Below are 12,700 nucleotides of genomic sequence, written 5' to 3'. Positions count from 1 at the left end.
AAGCTTTGTTCTAGTCTCTGTACTAGCCACTGTAGGTATTGAGAAGAACACAGCACAGTGCCTGATCTCTACTAGTATTGGATCTAGTAGGAAGATTCCAATTATGTAGTTTACATTAGGTTATTATGTGTTTAGCATCAACAACAAAACAAATGACAAAAACCCAGCAACAATGACTTAAACCAGTGGTTCCCAACCCTTTAAAGAACCACAAAATCACCTGAGAAACTCTTCAAAAAGACTAACTCCCTACAAAATGGCAAAATTCTTATGGAGGGGAATTTGGCAAGATCTAGCATATATGAATACATGTTGGCCTATAAATCCCAATTCTCAAAATCAAAGAAACACTGGGGAAATATGAAAATGTTGCTGATTATGGAAATATGTGTTATGGAGAAAATTGGGATGATTAAATAACCATTAATAGAAGACTTGAAAAATAAAATGATTGAATATTATGCAACTATAAAAAAAACTATTTCTATATGTTGATTTGGAACACTCTCCAGGATATATTGGTAAACAAAAAAAATCAAGTTGGAGAAAACTGCATAGTGTATTATTATTATTTAGCAAAAATGATGAGTAAATCCATATACAGAATTATAATCAACAAACTAGAAAAAAACGTACCTGGGGGAAAGAAGGTTCAGAGTGAGAGGGACAAGAATACAAGGAGGACTTTGCTCAAATATGTTGTTTTGTAGGTTTGACTTTGGTACTATGTAAACATTCCACATATTTATAAAAACTAATTAAATAATATAAAATAATTCCTATCAATGAAAAGAAAAATTGATTTTATTGTACATTTAGTTGGTGGCATTATCATACAGAGAGAAACTATTTCGAATGATTTATAAACATAGTCATTTGTTCTGTACATTCTATTCCTAGTGAGATACAACCTGAGGACCAAAAGGACCACACAAAATATTTAAACTGTTTTCAGAATTAGCATTTTTAATGGTAGTGTTGGCATGTTTTTCAGATACTGTCAGGTGTAAATTGGGGGATAATACTAATGAGTAAATTTGTTGGCATCATTGGGAGTCAGTACGTGTGGCTTCATAGAAAGGATATACCAAAGTAAAATTAATGACATAAAATACATATGCTGGAGCCCTAAATTTGAATGGGAAGTATGAGTATAAACTCATGATGTATTTTGTTTAAATATGTATTTCTTAGTTCAGTACTCTACAAGGCACCAGAAACCATGATGAACCCAGTGGCATGCAGCTAAGCACCATGATTTTACTCTCTAAAAAAGCATTTCTCACCAAAAAAAAAAAAAAAAAAAAAAAAAAAAAAAAAAAAAAAAATCAGTGCATAGTGAATGAACTGATTTTGGGAAATGTATAAGGTGAGACTTGAACAACCTGATGTACAAGAAAACAGGAAACTATCAAAGACTACTGGGGTCATGTAAAAAGAATTCAAGAGCCAACCTGAAGAGCCTGAATGCCTAAAAATGGAATAGTTTGAGCATATATAAGAATAACAGCTAAATAGATTTAAACACATTAAGTGTGCTTAAATATTGGGTTCATAATGACTCTAAAATATACTTTGTGGTCATCTCTAAAAGTGCTAGGGAATAAATTCATTATTTGAAAACTAGTAAATAAAAGGAAAGAAATAATTAGCTTTCTATTTGCATATATACTATTTACTGTGTCACCAAATAGTAAATGGGGAAGATTCTTCTTAAAGAAATATCTTAGCTAATAAATGTAGAAAGATAAATGGAACATCTTCATTCTACAATCTGTAATGAAATATTGGATCTAGCCAATGATCATCAATGACTGCTAAAAAAGGAGATAACCAGACACTTCCCAGGTAGTGTTATGTATTTCTATCTGTTTCCAGATGGACAGATGGAAGTACATATTCTCGCTTAAAAAAAAAGAAAGAAAGAAAGAAAGAAAGAAAAAAGAAGAAAAGCAAACTTGAATCTAGTGAAGCCTCTAGCTCTAGCAACCAATTTACAGAGAAGACAGGGCACAGAGGGACATGTTAAATATTAACAAAGGAAGGATGTCAGCAAAAGCCAGACTGTAAGAAACTCTAGAGAATAAAGGACCCAAATTCTTCAACAAATAAATTGCAAGAAAAAAAAAAACAGAGAAAGCACAACTTATAGATTAAAAGAGATTCAACAAGCATATCAACAAATTATAATGCATGAGAGCAAATTGAATCCTGAGTTGAAAATCAAATTTCAAAAATTAAATATTTATAAGCAATTGGACAATTTGAACTAGGAATGAGTATGTGAAGATATTTAGGAATTATAATTAATATTTTTTAGACAGGGTCTGGCTCTGTTGCCCAGGCTGGAGTGCAGTGGTACAATCTCAGCTCACTGCAACCTCCACCTTCTGGGCTCAAGCCATCCTCCCCACTCAGCTTCCCAAGTTGCTGGGACTACAGGCACATGCCACCATACCCAGCTACTTTTTGTATTTTTTGTAGACACGAGGTTCCATCATGTTGGCCAGGCTGGTCTTGAACTCCTGAGCTCAAGTGATCCACCTGCCTCATCCTCCCCAAGTGCTGGGATTACAGGCATGAGACACCACACCCAGCCTATAATTAATTTTTTACATGTGATAATATTATTCTGTTTATATTTTTTAAAGTATCTACATCTTTTACAGATACATACTGAAATAATCTTTTATTAAGTGATATGATGTTTAAGATTAGTTTCAAACTAATCTCTGGGTGGAGAGAAGTTGGTGAGGGTTTAGATAAAATCATATTGAACAAGAGTTATTAACTAATGAAGTTGTGTAAGATCTACATGCATTTTTTGTAATATTATATCTTGTCATGTATCTCACACTATTTATAACAGAAAGTTTTAAAAAGTGTACAGAGTCACAATATAGACTAATGAAATCAGAATTTCTAGATAAGGGGCTAAGGCATTAGCACTTCTAAATGCTACCTTGAAATAAGTTTACTGTGCAGCTAAAGTTTAGAGCAAATGGTATAAACAAACAGGACCTTAATTTTTTCCCCTCCCCATAAGAAGTCTGGAAGTATGCTTGCATTGGTTCAGTTGCTCAAATATGCCTGAAGGACACCACAGCTTCCATATTTCAGTTTGACTATTTTCATAAAGTTTACTCTGGGACCTCATGTTTGTTACAATGTGGCTGCAACAGCTCCAGGCATCTCTATCACATTCCATGTACCACCATTCTCTCACATCTGTCCTTCTTTTTAAGAAACAGCCTCGGCCGGGCACAGTGGCTCACGCCTGTAATCCCAGCACTTTGGGAGGCCGAGGCGGGCGGATCACAAGGTCAGGAGATCGAGACCACGGTGAAACCCCGTCTCTACTAAAAATACAAAAAATGAGCTGGGCGCGGTGGCGGGCGCCTGTAGTCCCAGCTACTTGGGAGGCTGAGGCAGGAGAATGGCGTGAACCCAGGAGGCGGAGCTTGCAGTGAGCCAGGATCGCGCCACTGCACTCCAGCTTGGGCGACAGAGCGAGACTCCGTCTCAAAAAAAAAAAAAAAAAAAAAGAAACAGCCTCTTTTACAGAAGTCCCAGAGTATTCCCTGTACACCTCATTGGGCAGAACTGGGTCACCAGGTCACCCCTAGCTGTAGGGGAGGCTGGAAAAACCATCATATAACCAAGGAGAATAGAATAGCCATGCTTGGATTGGAGAATTTCCGAGCCTCCCCACCCTTGCCCTGCAACTGAACATATTCCTTCTTTGAACAAAATCAGTTTTTGTTATCACTGGGCATTGGTAGGAAAGGCTGTTGGGTAAGCAATTAGCAAATCTAGTGAGAAAGGAGAAGCAGAGTTCTTAGAGTCAAAAATACAGTCATGAGTAAGGACTGAATATGGACTGAAGGGAATAAACTCAAAGCAATTGAGCCACGTACTGCATCCAGGCAATTTTTGTATTTGTTACCTTGTTCGGTCCTCACAACAGTTCTACAAATCAAGTAACTGGCATTATCTCCCTGTTATGCAGGAGGGACAAGAGGCTCATAGGAGAGGGGCCAGATGCTTTGCTCAGAATTCTAATTGGTGGTTCCACGGGGCATTCATTACTTTTTCTCTCTGCCATGGATCATAGCCACTTCTGTGGATACCAAGTTCACCATGAGAAATATCAGCAGGGAAAGGGAAAGGGTCAATTGTTTGCTCAGCACAATGCTAGGCATATTTCATGTTGGGAGGAGAATGTATTTTGATTTTGGCCCCCAGTCTGATGGTGGGAACTGTTGGCAGAGTTGAGGGCCCAAGGGTGGCCCAGAGAAGAACTTGCCCTTCATTGTAGCTACTGACAGGCTGCATACAGGTCATATGTGGTATCTTGCGTGCCACTAACTTAGTCAGGCGTTGGTAGATATGTGGGGTCTAACACTCGTCCTTGGAAGTCTGTGAGGCTTGGCAATCTCATCACCCTCAGAGTTGGCTGCCATGCTGTCTGTATTGCCAGCAGCTTTGACTTCTTTGTCTTATGGAATGAATCTGATACACATTCATTCCCTAGCCACCTCCAAGTTCAGCTCAGATTCTGCTAGAAAATCAGTATTATTTTTCTCATGCCCTTAGTTTTCCTCCAGGCCTTGAATAGTGTGCCATCCATGGAGGCAAACAGTTCTTCTTAACATTTGGTCACTATGATGTTTTACTCACCACGAAGATCTTGTGAAGCCACATTTCGTCTGGCCGCAATCATCATCCTTTAAGGTTAGGGCTTCCTCAAATACATCTCCTGACCTTCAAACCCTCACTCACTTCTTAAATGTATCAAATTTATACTTGTGGATCACCTACCCTCTCAGACCCTCTCAGACAAGAGTTCTTTTTAATTTAGCATGCACTGAAGAATGTGGTTGGGGATGGAGCATTCTGTCATCAACATCACTCAGGATCTAAGTCTTTGGATGTTTAAAAAAAGTAATGATTGGGAGGCTGAGGTAGGTGTTCGAGACCAGCCTGATCAACATGGCGAAAACCCATCTCTACTCGAAATACAAAATTAGCCTAGCGTGGTGGCACACGCCTGTAATCCCAGCTACTTGCGGGGCTGAGGCATGAGAATTGCTTGAATCTGGAAGGTGGAGGTTGCAGTGAGCTGAGATTGTGCCATTGCACTCCAGCCTGGGTAACAAGAGCCAAACTCTGTCTCCAAAAAAAAAAAAAAAAAAAAAAGTAATGATACGTTTGATTTCACCATTCGTTTATACACTACCAAACTGGCAAAATAAATTAAGACAGTTTAGAAAGTGATAGAAGCATCAATTAAAGAAGAGAGAAAAAAGGGATTCAAGGGTGGAGATCAAACACTAATATTGAATCCAGGAACTGCCAGCTAAACCTGCAGAAGCTATTTGGGGTATTTTTTGGTCACTTGCCATGTGACAAAGTGTCCTTCTTTTGTGTATTTATTGGTTTGGCAAAAGGTCACTGTTACACTGCCATAGAACAAGTAAAAGCAGTCTCAGGAGGAGATAATTCATCTAAGTTTCTGTTAGAGAATTGAGGAGGCCCTTTACTCAATGACCCAAATGTGAAAGCAGGGCTATAATTGCATATATTTTGTATATGTATCTTACCAGGTGAGAGACGTAACGACATGATTGTGTACAGCAGCCTATGAACAAATCTTTTCCTGTACTTGTATCCAAAACCAAGGCCAAGTTTCAATATTATCTGCTTGGACTTTGGAAAAAGTTCAGCAATCAAAGAGAGAAGCATTGTCTTCAGAGGGCTGAGAAATGTCTGCAAATTATGTTTATGCAAATTTAATATTAGTGTTTAATATTAATCTAAGTAGAAAACAAGGGGCTTTGCAGAAATCCCTTTTGTTTGATGTCTGAGTCTTAGCCTGAAGCTTTTATCAACACTGATTTATAAAAAGAAATAATATAATTTTTAAAGGCTAAGTGTGGGAAAAGAGAATCTCTCTCGAATTTAGATAGTTTCTCTAAAACAATCTGGCATAGTCTAGTGCAGGATCGAACTGTGTGGGGGGGTCAATATTCAATATTTCACAGGATCTGTAGTGTAGAGTTGTAAGCTGTGTCTTCTGTATGTAAGTAGAGCTTGTGTTCCCTTCTGTTTGTTCTGATACATGGCATGTTCATTCAGCAGATTCGTCTTTTCTTTTCCCTTTCCCTTGCTGATTTTGGTTATTTGCTGAACACACACACACACACACACACACACACACACACACACACACACACAGAGGTGCTTTGAAAAAGCTTCTCCCAAATTCTAAGGTAAGTTCACTTTCCCCATTCTGTGGAAGTAACCAGTGGTGTCCCTGGGGAGAAGCCTTGGTTCAAATTCCCCTTCCCCTCAATGGCCAATGAGTAGATACTGTAACTGAAAACTAGAAAAATAAAAAACATGGCAATTGTCTGAACAGAAAATATAGAAAGAGTAATACTGGAAATGAAAACAGGCACTGGAGCAACTCAAATGCTCAGGTTTTGACAGAACTTCTGTTGTTGTTGGATAGTTTGTTTACAGTCCCATTTTGCTAAAATGAGTATGTATACTGCAAAATGTTTATAAGTAAATGATAAAAAAGGCAAGTTCTTGCACTGCAATGAATTGAAATCATGATATTGTGAAAGGAGGGTCTATTTTGAGAGAGGATTTGTCTTTTGAGGACAGGAACAGAGGCCTTAGTGGATAGTAAAAGCACTGGCTGGTTTTCCTAGGTACTAGGGAAAGATGCTCAAAGTGAGCAATGTGGAGGTCTACTACTTTCTATCCAGCCCAAACATTCCCCCTTTTTTCCTTTTCAGGTCTTTGCTGAAGTACAGAATAAGTTGGCCCCTTTCCTTAAATCTCCTCAGACTTGTCCCATAATGACCAGAGGAATAAAGAAGGAAAATTGGGAGAAAAATTGCCAAGAACAAATGGGTAGACACTGAGAAAGCCTGAAGTAGGAAGCTCATAAAGTACTTACAGTATGCAACCAGATTTGAGAAGATTCCATATTATCTTGGCTGCTAGGAATTGGAGATGAAACTCTAAGGACAGTTAAATCAAACTGACCTGAATTAGAGGAAGTAGGGGATCTCTGAAGGGAAACTGCCCTGAACATGGTTTTTATAAATAGTTGGATGCCCTAGGGAAACTAGTACTCTGTAAATGGCCCCAATTTGGAGTATTGGAGAACACCATCAGATATTAACAACTATAAAGAAATGTATCCAGGAAATTAGAAAGAAATGTTACCATGAGTTTGTATCTACTTTGTTAAAGAGACAGTCCAGTATCTCCAAGCACCTGGATGATCTGCTTCTCACTGAAATGCAAAGAATTGGTTTCTAAAAATCTATTTCCAAAAATTATCTTTTTCTCTGAAGGTTTTTATATTTATATATAAACAGTTCAGAATGTCTGGTAGGGAAATTGCTAAACAATTGGCTAATGAGAAAGACATTTAGGAGCCAGTTTTTGATGGGAAATCATCCAAATTGGATGGAGACAAAAGAGTTCTGTCCTGGCTTGTGGTTTTGGCCTATCAGTGGAAGACAGCCACAAAATACTATTGGTAAATCACTACAATTACAAAACAATGAGATTGATGCAGCAGCAAAAATAATTGTTTATAAAGTGGTTTCCAGGACAAAACTTACCAACTACTGGATTGGTTTGTATTTTGTATGACGTTCAGTGCATAGAGCTCTTATGATAAAAATAAAACTCTTGCCATTGACATTCTAATGATTAAAAAACTGAGTCCAAGACGTATGAAGCATATCCGTGTGGATTAGGTTAGCTTATGTATGACAAAATAAAAATCCTCATTTCCAAATGGGTGCCCTGAAGACCTATAATGGATGATTCACAGTACAGCCAAGATATTGATGCTCCAGCAAGACCAGTGTGGCTATCTCTGACAGGTTAGACACCCTGGAGGTACATGTGCACACAAAGGGACAATGTAGAAGGATACATTGCCTTTACCTGAGCATGAATGAGCCCAGGGTGTTGTGCCAGCAGTATCCACACCTATTCAACTAGATCATGAGTATGAGGTTTGACAGCAAAGCTCAAAACTGTCTCTCACTCCAGGTATACTGCTGTGCCTAAGGCACTACCCACTTAACAAGACAGAAGGTTCTTTAGTTATTGACAGTCATATGCAGGTTATAAGGCCACTCTCTTGCCAATAAATGTAGCCACCTCAGAATCCATAATTGGTGTTTTCCTCAAGTTGTTCAGAGAAATATCCAGTGCCTCTGACCCCAAGTGTAGGTCATGATCTGAATATAAAAATTACTTCCCATCTTTCCTATCAACCCAAGCACGAAACAGACAAAGGTGACATCATCTCATTTCCCAGCCCAGGAGTCACTAATTCTTAGTTTTTACTCAATGACCAACGACCCTATTGCAAGCATTTATCTTCTCAGTAGCCATACCCCTTATTGGGTTGTGTCCCATATCACAAGTTTCATGGTGAACAAAACCAAGAGCTGTGTTTGTTAAGATGATGGAGTACAGAAAAGAGTCTAGCCAAGGCTGGGCACAGTGGCTCACGCCTGTAATCCCACCACCCTGGGAGGCTGATATTGGAGGACTGCTTGAGCCTGGGAGGTTGAGGCTGCAGTGAGCCATGACTGCACCACTGCACTCCAGCCTGGGTGACAGAGTGAGGCTCTGTCTTAAAAATAAACAAATAAATAGTCTTGTCAACCTATGGTCTGAATCCCCAGGCGTATTTATAATGTGGCCATACTTAACATGATGGGACTTGATGTAATACAGTAAGTCCTCACTCAACATTGTCCACTGGTTCTTGGAAATTGTGACTTCAAGTGAAATAACATCTAACAAAATGAATTTTTTCCCTTATCAGTGTTGTAACAACATTGAACAATGTAACCAAACAACATGAAACAATGTCGTAACTAAACAACATTGAACAATGTTGTACATTGTTTGTACATTGTTGTACAATGTACACCTGCTGTACATTGTTTTACTTAATGTTGTAGTCTTCAAGAACCTATGGATAATGTTAAGTGAACTATTGCTATACAAATAAAGACGGCCTGAGCCTTTGATTTTCAAATCACAAGTGGGGAAGCAGAAGAGCTCCTTTATTGATTGGACTTGGACAGAGAAAACAAAGCCCACCGGGAAGAGCCTTGACATAAGTTTTTTTCTCATAATTAAAATTATTTCTTTAATACACACTTATGCATTGTTTGTAAATTCCTCACTTAAAACAGTAAGTGGTGAAGAGTTTTTAAGTTTTTAAGAGTGATAGAACATATTCAACTATTTGAGAAAGTAATAAAGCTAACTGAATAGCATTATATAATGAAATTTAAACATCATTCAAAAGCATTTCAAATAACCGAAGAGTTTCAAATGGAGTATTTTATTCATATGTTAGTTATCATTTTCACATATACACAAACACTGACACACTCTGGTCTGCGTGGAACAAGGGTGGTCTAAATATCCTAAAAGAAAATGAAAAATTAAAGTACATTAATTTTTCATTATTATAGGCAATTACGTCCACATCACTTACAAAGCTATTACTGATATTGTCCAAGGAAGCAGAGTGGTACAGAGGAAGGAAACTTGAGGGTAAATTCATCAGTGACATAACTGAGATCTCAACATGAGAAAGCTGACAAAACATGAATTTTTGCTGTGAAATTTCTCTTTGCAAAATATGAAGAAAAGTCAGTCAATGGGCAGTAAATAAGAGTAGGTGGTGAACTTCTGCTGTCAATTCTTCTCACAGTATCTTGCAGAGGCATCAAGAAAATTGCTTAGTCCTTCTCTGGGACCAGTTTCAGAACTTTTCCAATTGCAATGGTCTTACCCTCATCTCTTAAAGTAAAACGACCCATCTGAGGAAAATCTTTGAACGTCTCGAGGCAGATGGTTCCTGCTGTCCTTAAACGAGCAATGCATACTTGATCTTGTTTCACGAAGCGGGGTCGTGTCTTACTTTTTTCTCCTGATTTTTTGTCTACCAAGGAGATTAAGGCTGTTATCTCAACTTCCTCAATACAAGTATGAATGTGCAGCACCGCATTATAACCTGGGCAGATGATGGATTTGTGCTCAATAATCACTATCTGAACATCAAACGTGCGTCCAGAATGGCAGAGGTTACTAGGATCACAAAGTATGAATCCTGGAAGAATCTCTTCTTCTTCAATTCCCTTCAGTCTGATTTTGAGGTTTTCACCTGGGGCTACAAAATCAGTTTCAGTATCATCAGAAAGTATTCCAAGAACTTCTACATTGTGCTTGTTTGGCATCATCACAAGCTGCTGGCCTTTAAAAATGGACCCAGATTCCAGCTTTCCCAGGACCACAGTGCCCATATCCTTGTACTTATCCACAATTGGCAGTCTTATTGGTCCATCAATTGATCTGTTGAAGTTTGGCAAGTTATCCAAATACGGAATAAATGGTAATCCAGTGTACCAAGGGCAGAAATCTGATTGCTCTTTAATATTTGCTCCGGTCAGTCCTGAGCAGGGCATAAAGTGAATGTCCTTTTTTGGACTGAAGCCGACTTTTTTCAAAAAGGGTACCAGTTTTTCTTTACATTCTTCATATCTCTCGATGCTCCAATTTACTGTGGGATCATCCATCTTATTAATAAGCACTATTAAATGTTTTACCCCTGCCGTTTTTGCCAACATCGCATGTTCTCTTGTCTGTCCACCTTTTTCAAATCCAGTTTCAAACTCTCCTTTCCTGGCAGAGATGACCAGCACAGCCAAATCAGCTTGAGAAGCACCACCAATCATATTTGGGACAAAACTCTTGTGGCCAGGGGCATCTAAAATTGTGAAATGTTTCCTTTCTGTTTCAAAATAAGCACGACCCACTTCGACTGTTTTACCCTTGTCTCGTTCTTCCTGATTTGTATCTAAGGCCCAGGACAAATACCATGTTTCTCTGTTTTTCTCCTTAGCTTCTCTTTCATATTTCTCCAGTGTTCTTTTGTCAACCATTCCAGTCAAAAACATTATCTGTCCTCCGATGGTTGACTTGCCAGCGTCTACATGGCCAATGAATACTACATTTACGTGTTCTTTCTTAGGAGCACCTGAGGGTACAATCATATATTTGGATTTTCTTATTTCCTCTTTTTCCTCCATCATTTCCTGGCCACTTTCTTCTGGGGGCCCCGAATCTCCCGAGGAACCACCCCCAGGCTCAGCTTCACTTACTTCTTTACTGTGCTCCCATGATTCTTCTAGGGCCATTTCCACCTCTCCATTTTCTACAACAGGTTCTGAAAGTTCCATGGTAACGGCTGAATTGGAACCTTCAAGCGACACTAACGGTTCCTCTCGGGAAGGTTCCACAGGTGCCCCCCGTCCCATCCTTTTACCTTGAGGGTATCCCGCGCCGGTGCAGGTTTCATCGTTGCTGCCGGAGCCGGCCGGGAGGGTGGGCGGCTGAGTCGGGCCCCGCAGGAAGGACGGCACGAACTCCGCGGCGTGTACGTTAGGCACGAAGGGCTTGGCGTTGACGTTGAGCTGACGGCTGAAGGCCGAGCTCAGGGGCTCGCGCTGGGCCTCGGCCACCGCAGAGGAGACTCCATCCCCGCTCGGGGCTTCCATGTCCACCTGGTCCCAGCAATCGGGCGCCGAGTCGCTGCTGCTGCTGCCTGAATCCATGGTCTCAGAACTTGCTGTGTGGCAGTGAGGGAGCGGGCTCAACAGACCAGAAAGAGCGGGCTCCGCCGGCGGGGTTAAGGCAGCAAGAGCGAAGAGCCAAGGGGTAGCGACACGAACCTTAGCGGCACCGCGGAGGCAGCTAAGCGCCGATGCTGCATTCGCAACTGCGGCGGCAGCAGCAGATATGGCGGCTCAACACTCTCCTCTTGTGTGTGAGCGGATCTCCTCCCCCAAACCCCAACCACTTCCGACTCCTCCACCCCCGACCCAACGCCGGGCGTGGATTGACCCCTCGCTGCCATCCGTACGCTTGGCTTCCTTACTTCTTAAGCCAGGACTAAGTCCAAAAGTACTGTTTTTTAAAACGAAAATTTCCATTCACTTTTTTGTTCACACGATCTGGGAGAGCGATTTGACCACAATCTGATGATTAAATCTAGACAGGAACACATGATATACAATTCTACTAAAAGATTCAAGTAAAAGTGAACATTCCTATTGAACAAATGGGAGGCAGGGTAAGGGTTAACTTATACAGAAATTCAGAAACACAGAAACTGAAGGGAGAGGCAAGGAATGAGTAGGGAGGGACTAATGAAATATATGAGTCTGTAGCCGAACTTAGGAAATGAAACTTAAGATCACTCATTAATTTGAAATTCAGAGGTCTTTTGATTTTCCCTTTCCAGTGGGCCCCCATAAGCCTGTAACTTCTGCTGATGGCTTCTATAGTTTAAAGATAGGGTTTCAACTTCTTTTCATGTTAAGCACCCTGGCTGTCTGAGGGGAGAGAATTTCCAAGGAGATCCTTGTTCCAGTGAAGCTTCTAGTCACTTCATATGCAGATGCCTGCACAATGGCTGGCCTGCCATTCAATGGTGGATCACGTAGACAAGCACAAGACTCAGATCACTCTTCTTTTACCAACCAAGTGTATTCTGGGTTTATCTGCACTACTCACCAGCACCTCCCTAGTACATCCTGTGTCCACAGGCCTCGAGTTTTCCTGCCTTATTCCGGGG

At 40.2% G+C, this 12,700-nt stretch overlaps 1 protein-coding gene across 1 annotated transcript; it reads right to left on the bottom strand.

Moving 5' to 3' along the window:
* Positions 1–9,384: 9,384 nt before the first annotated feature.
* GSPT2 (G1 to S phase transition 2) lies at positions 9,385–11,915 on the bottom strand. The gene has a single exon (XM_050776909.1). The coding sequence runs from the start codon at positions 11,676–11,678 to the stop codon at positions 9,804–9,806; it is 1,875 nt and encodes a 624-aa protein (XP_050632866.1). The 5' UTR covers positions 11,679–11,915; the 3' UTR covers positions 9,385–9,803.
* Between the last annotated feature and the right edge of the window lie 785 nt (positions 11,916–12,700).

Source organism: Macaca thibetana, chromosome X, assembly GCF_024542745.1.
Source record: "Macaca thibetana thibetana isolate TM-01 chromosome X, ASM2454274v1, whole genome shotgun sequence".
NCBI classification, from domain to species: Eukaryota; Metazoa; Chordata; class Mammalia; order Primates; family Cercopithecidae; genus Macaca; species Macaca thibetana.
This window is presented reverse-complemented; position numbering and strand designations above follow the sequence as displayed.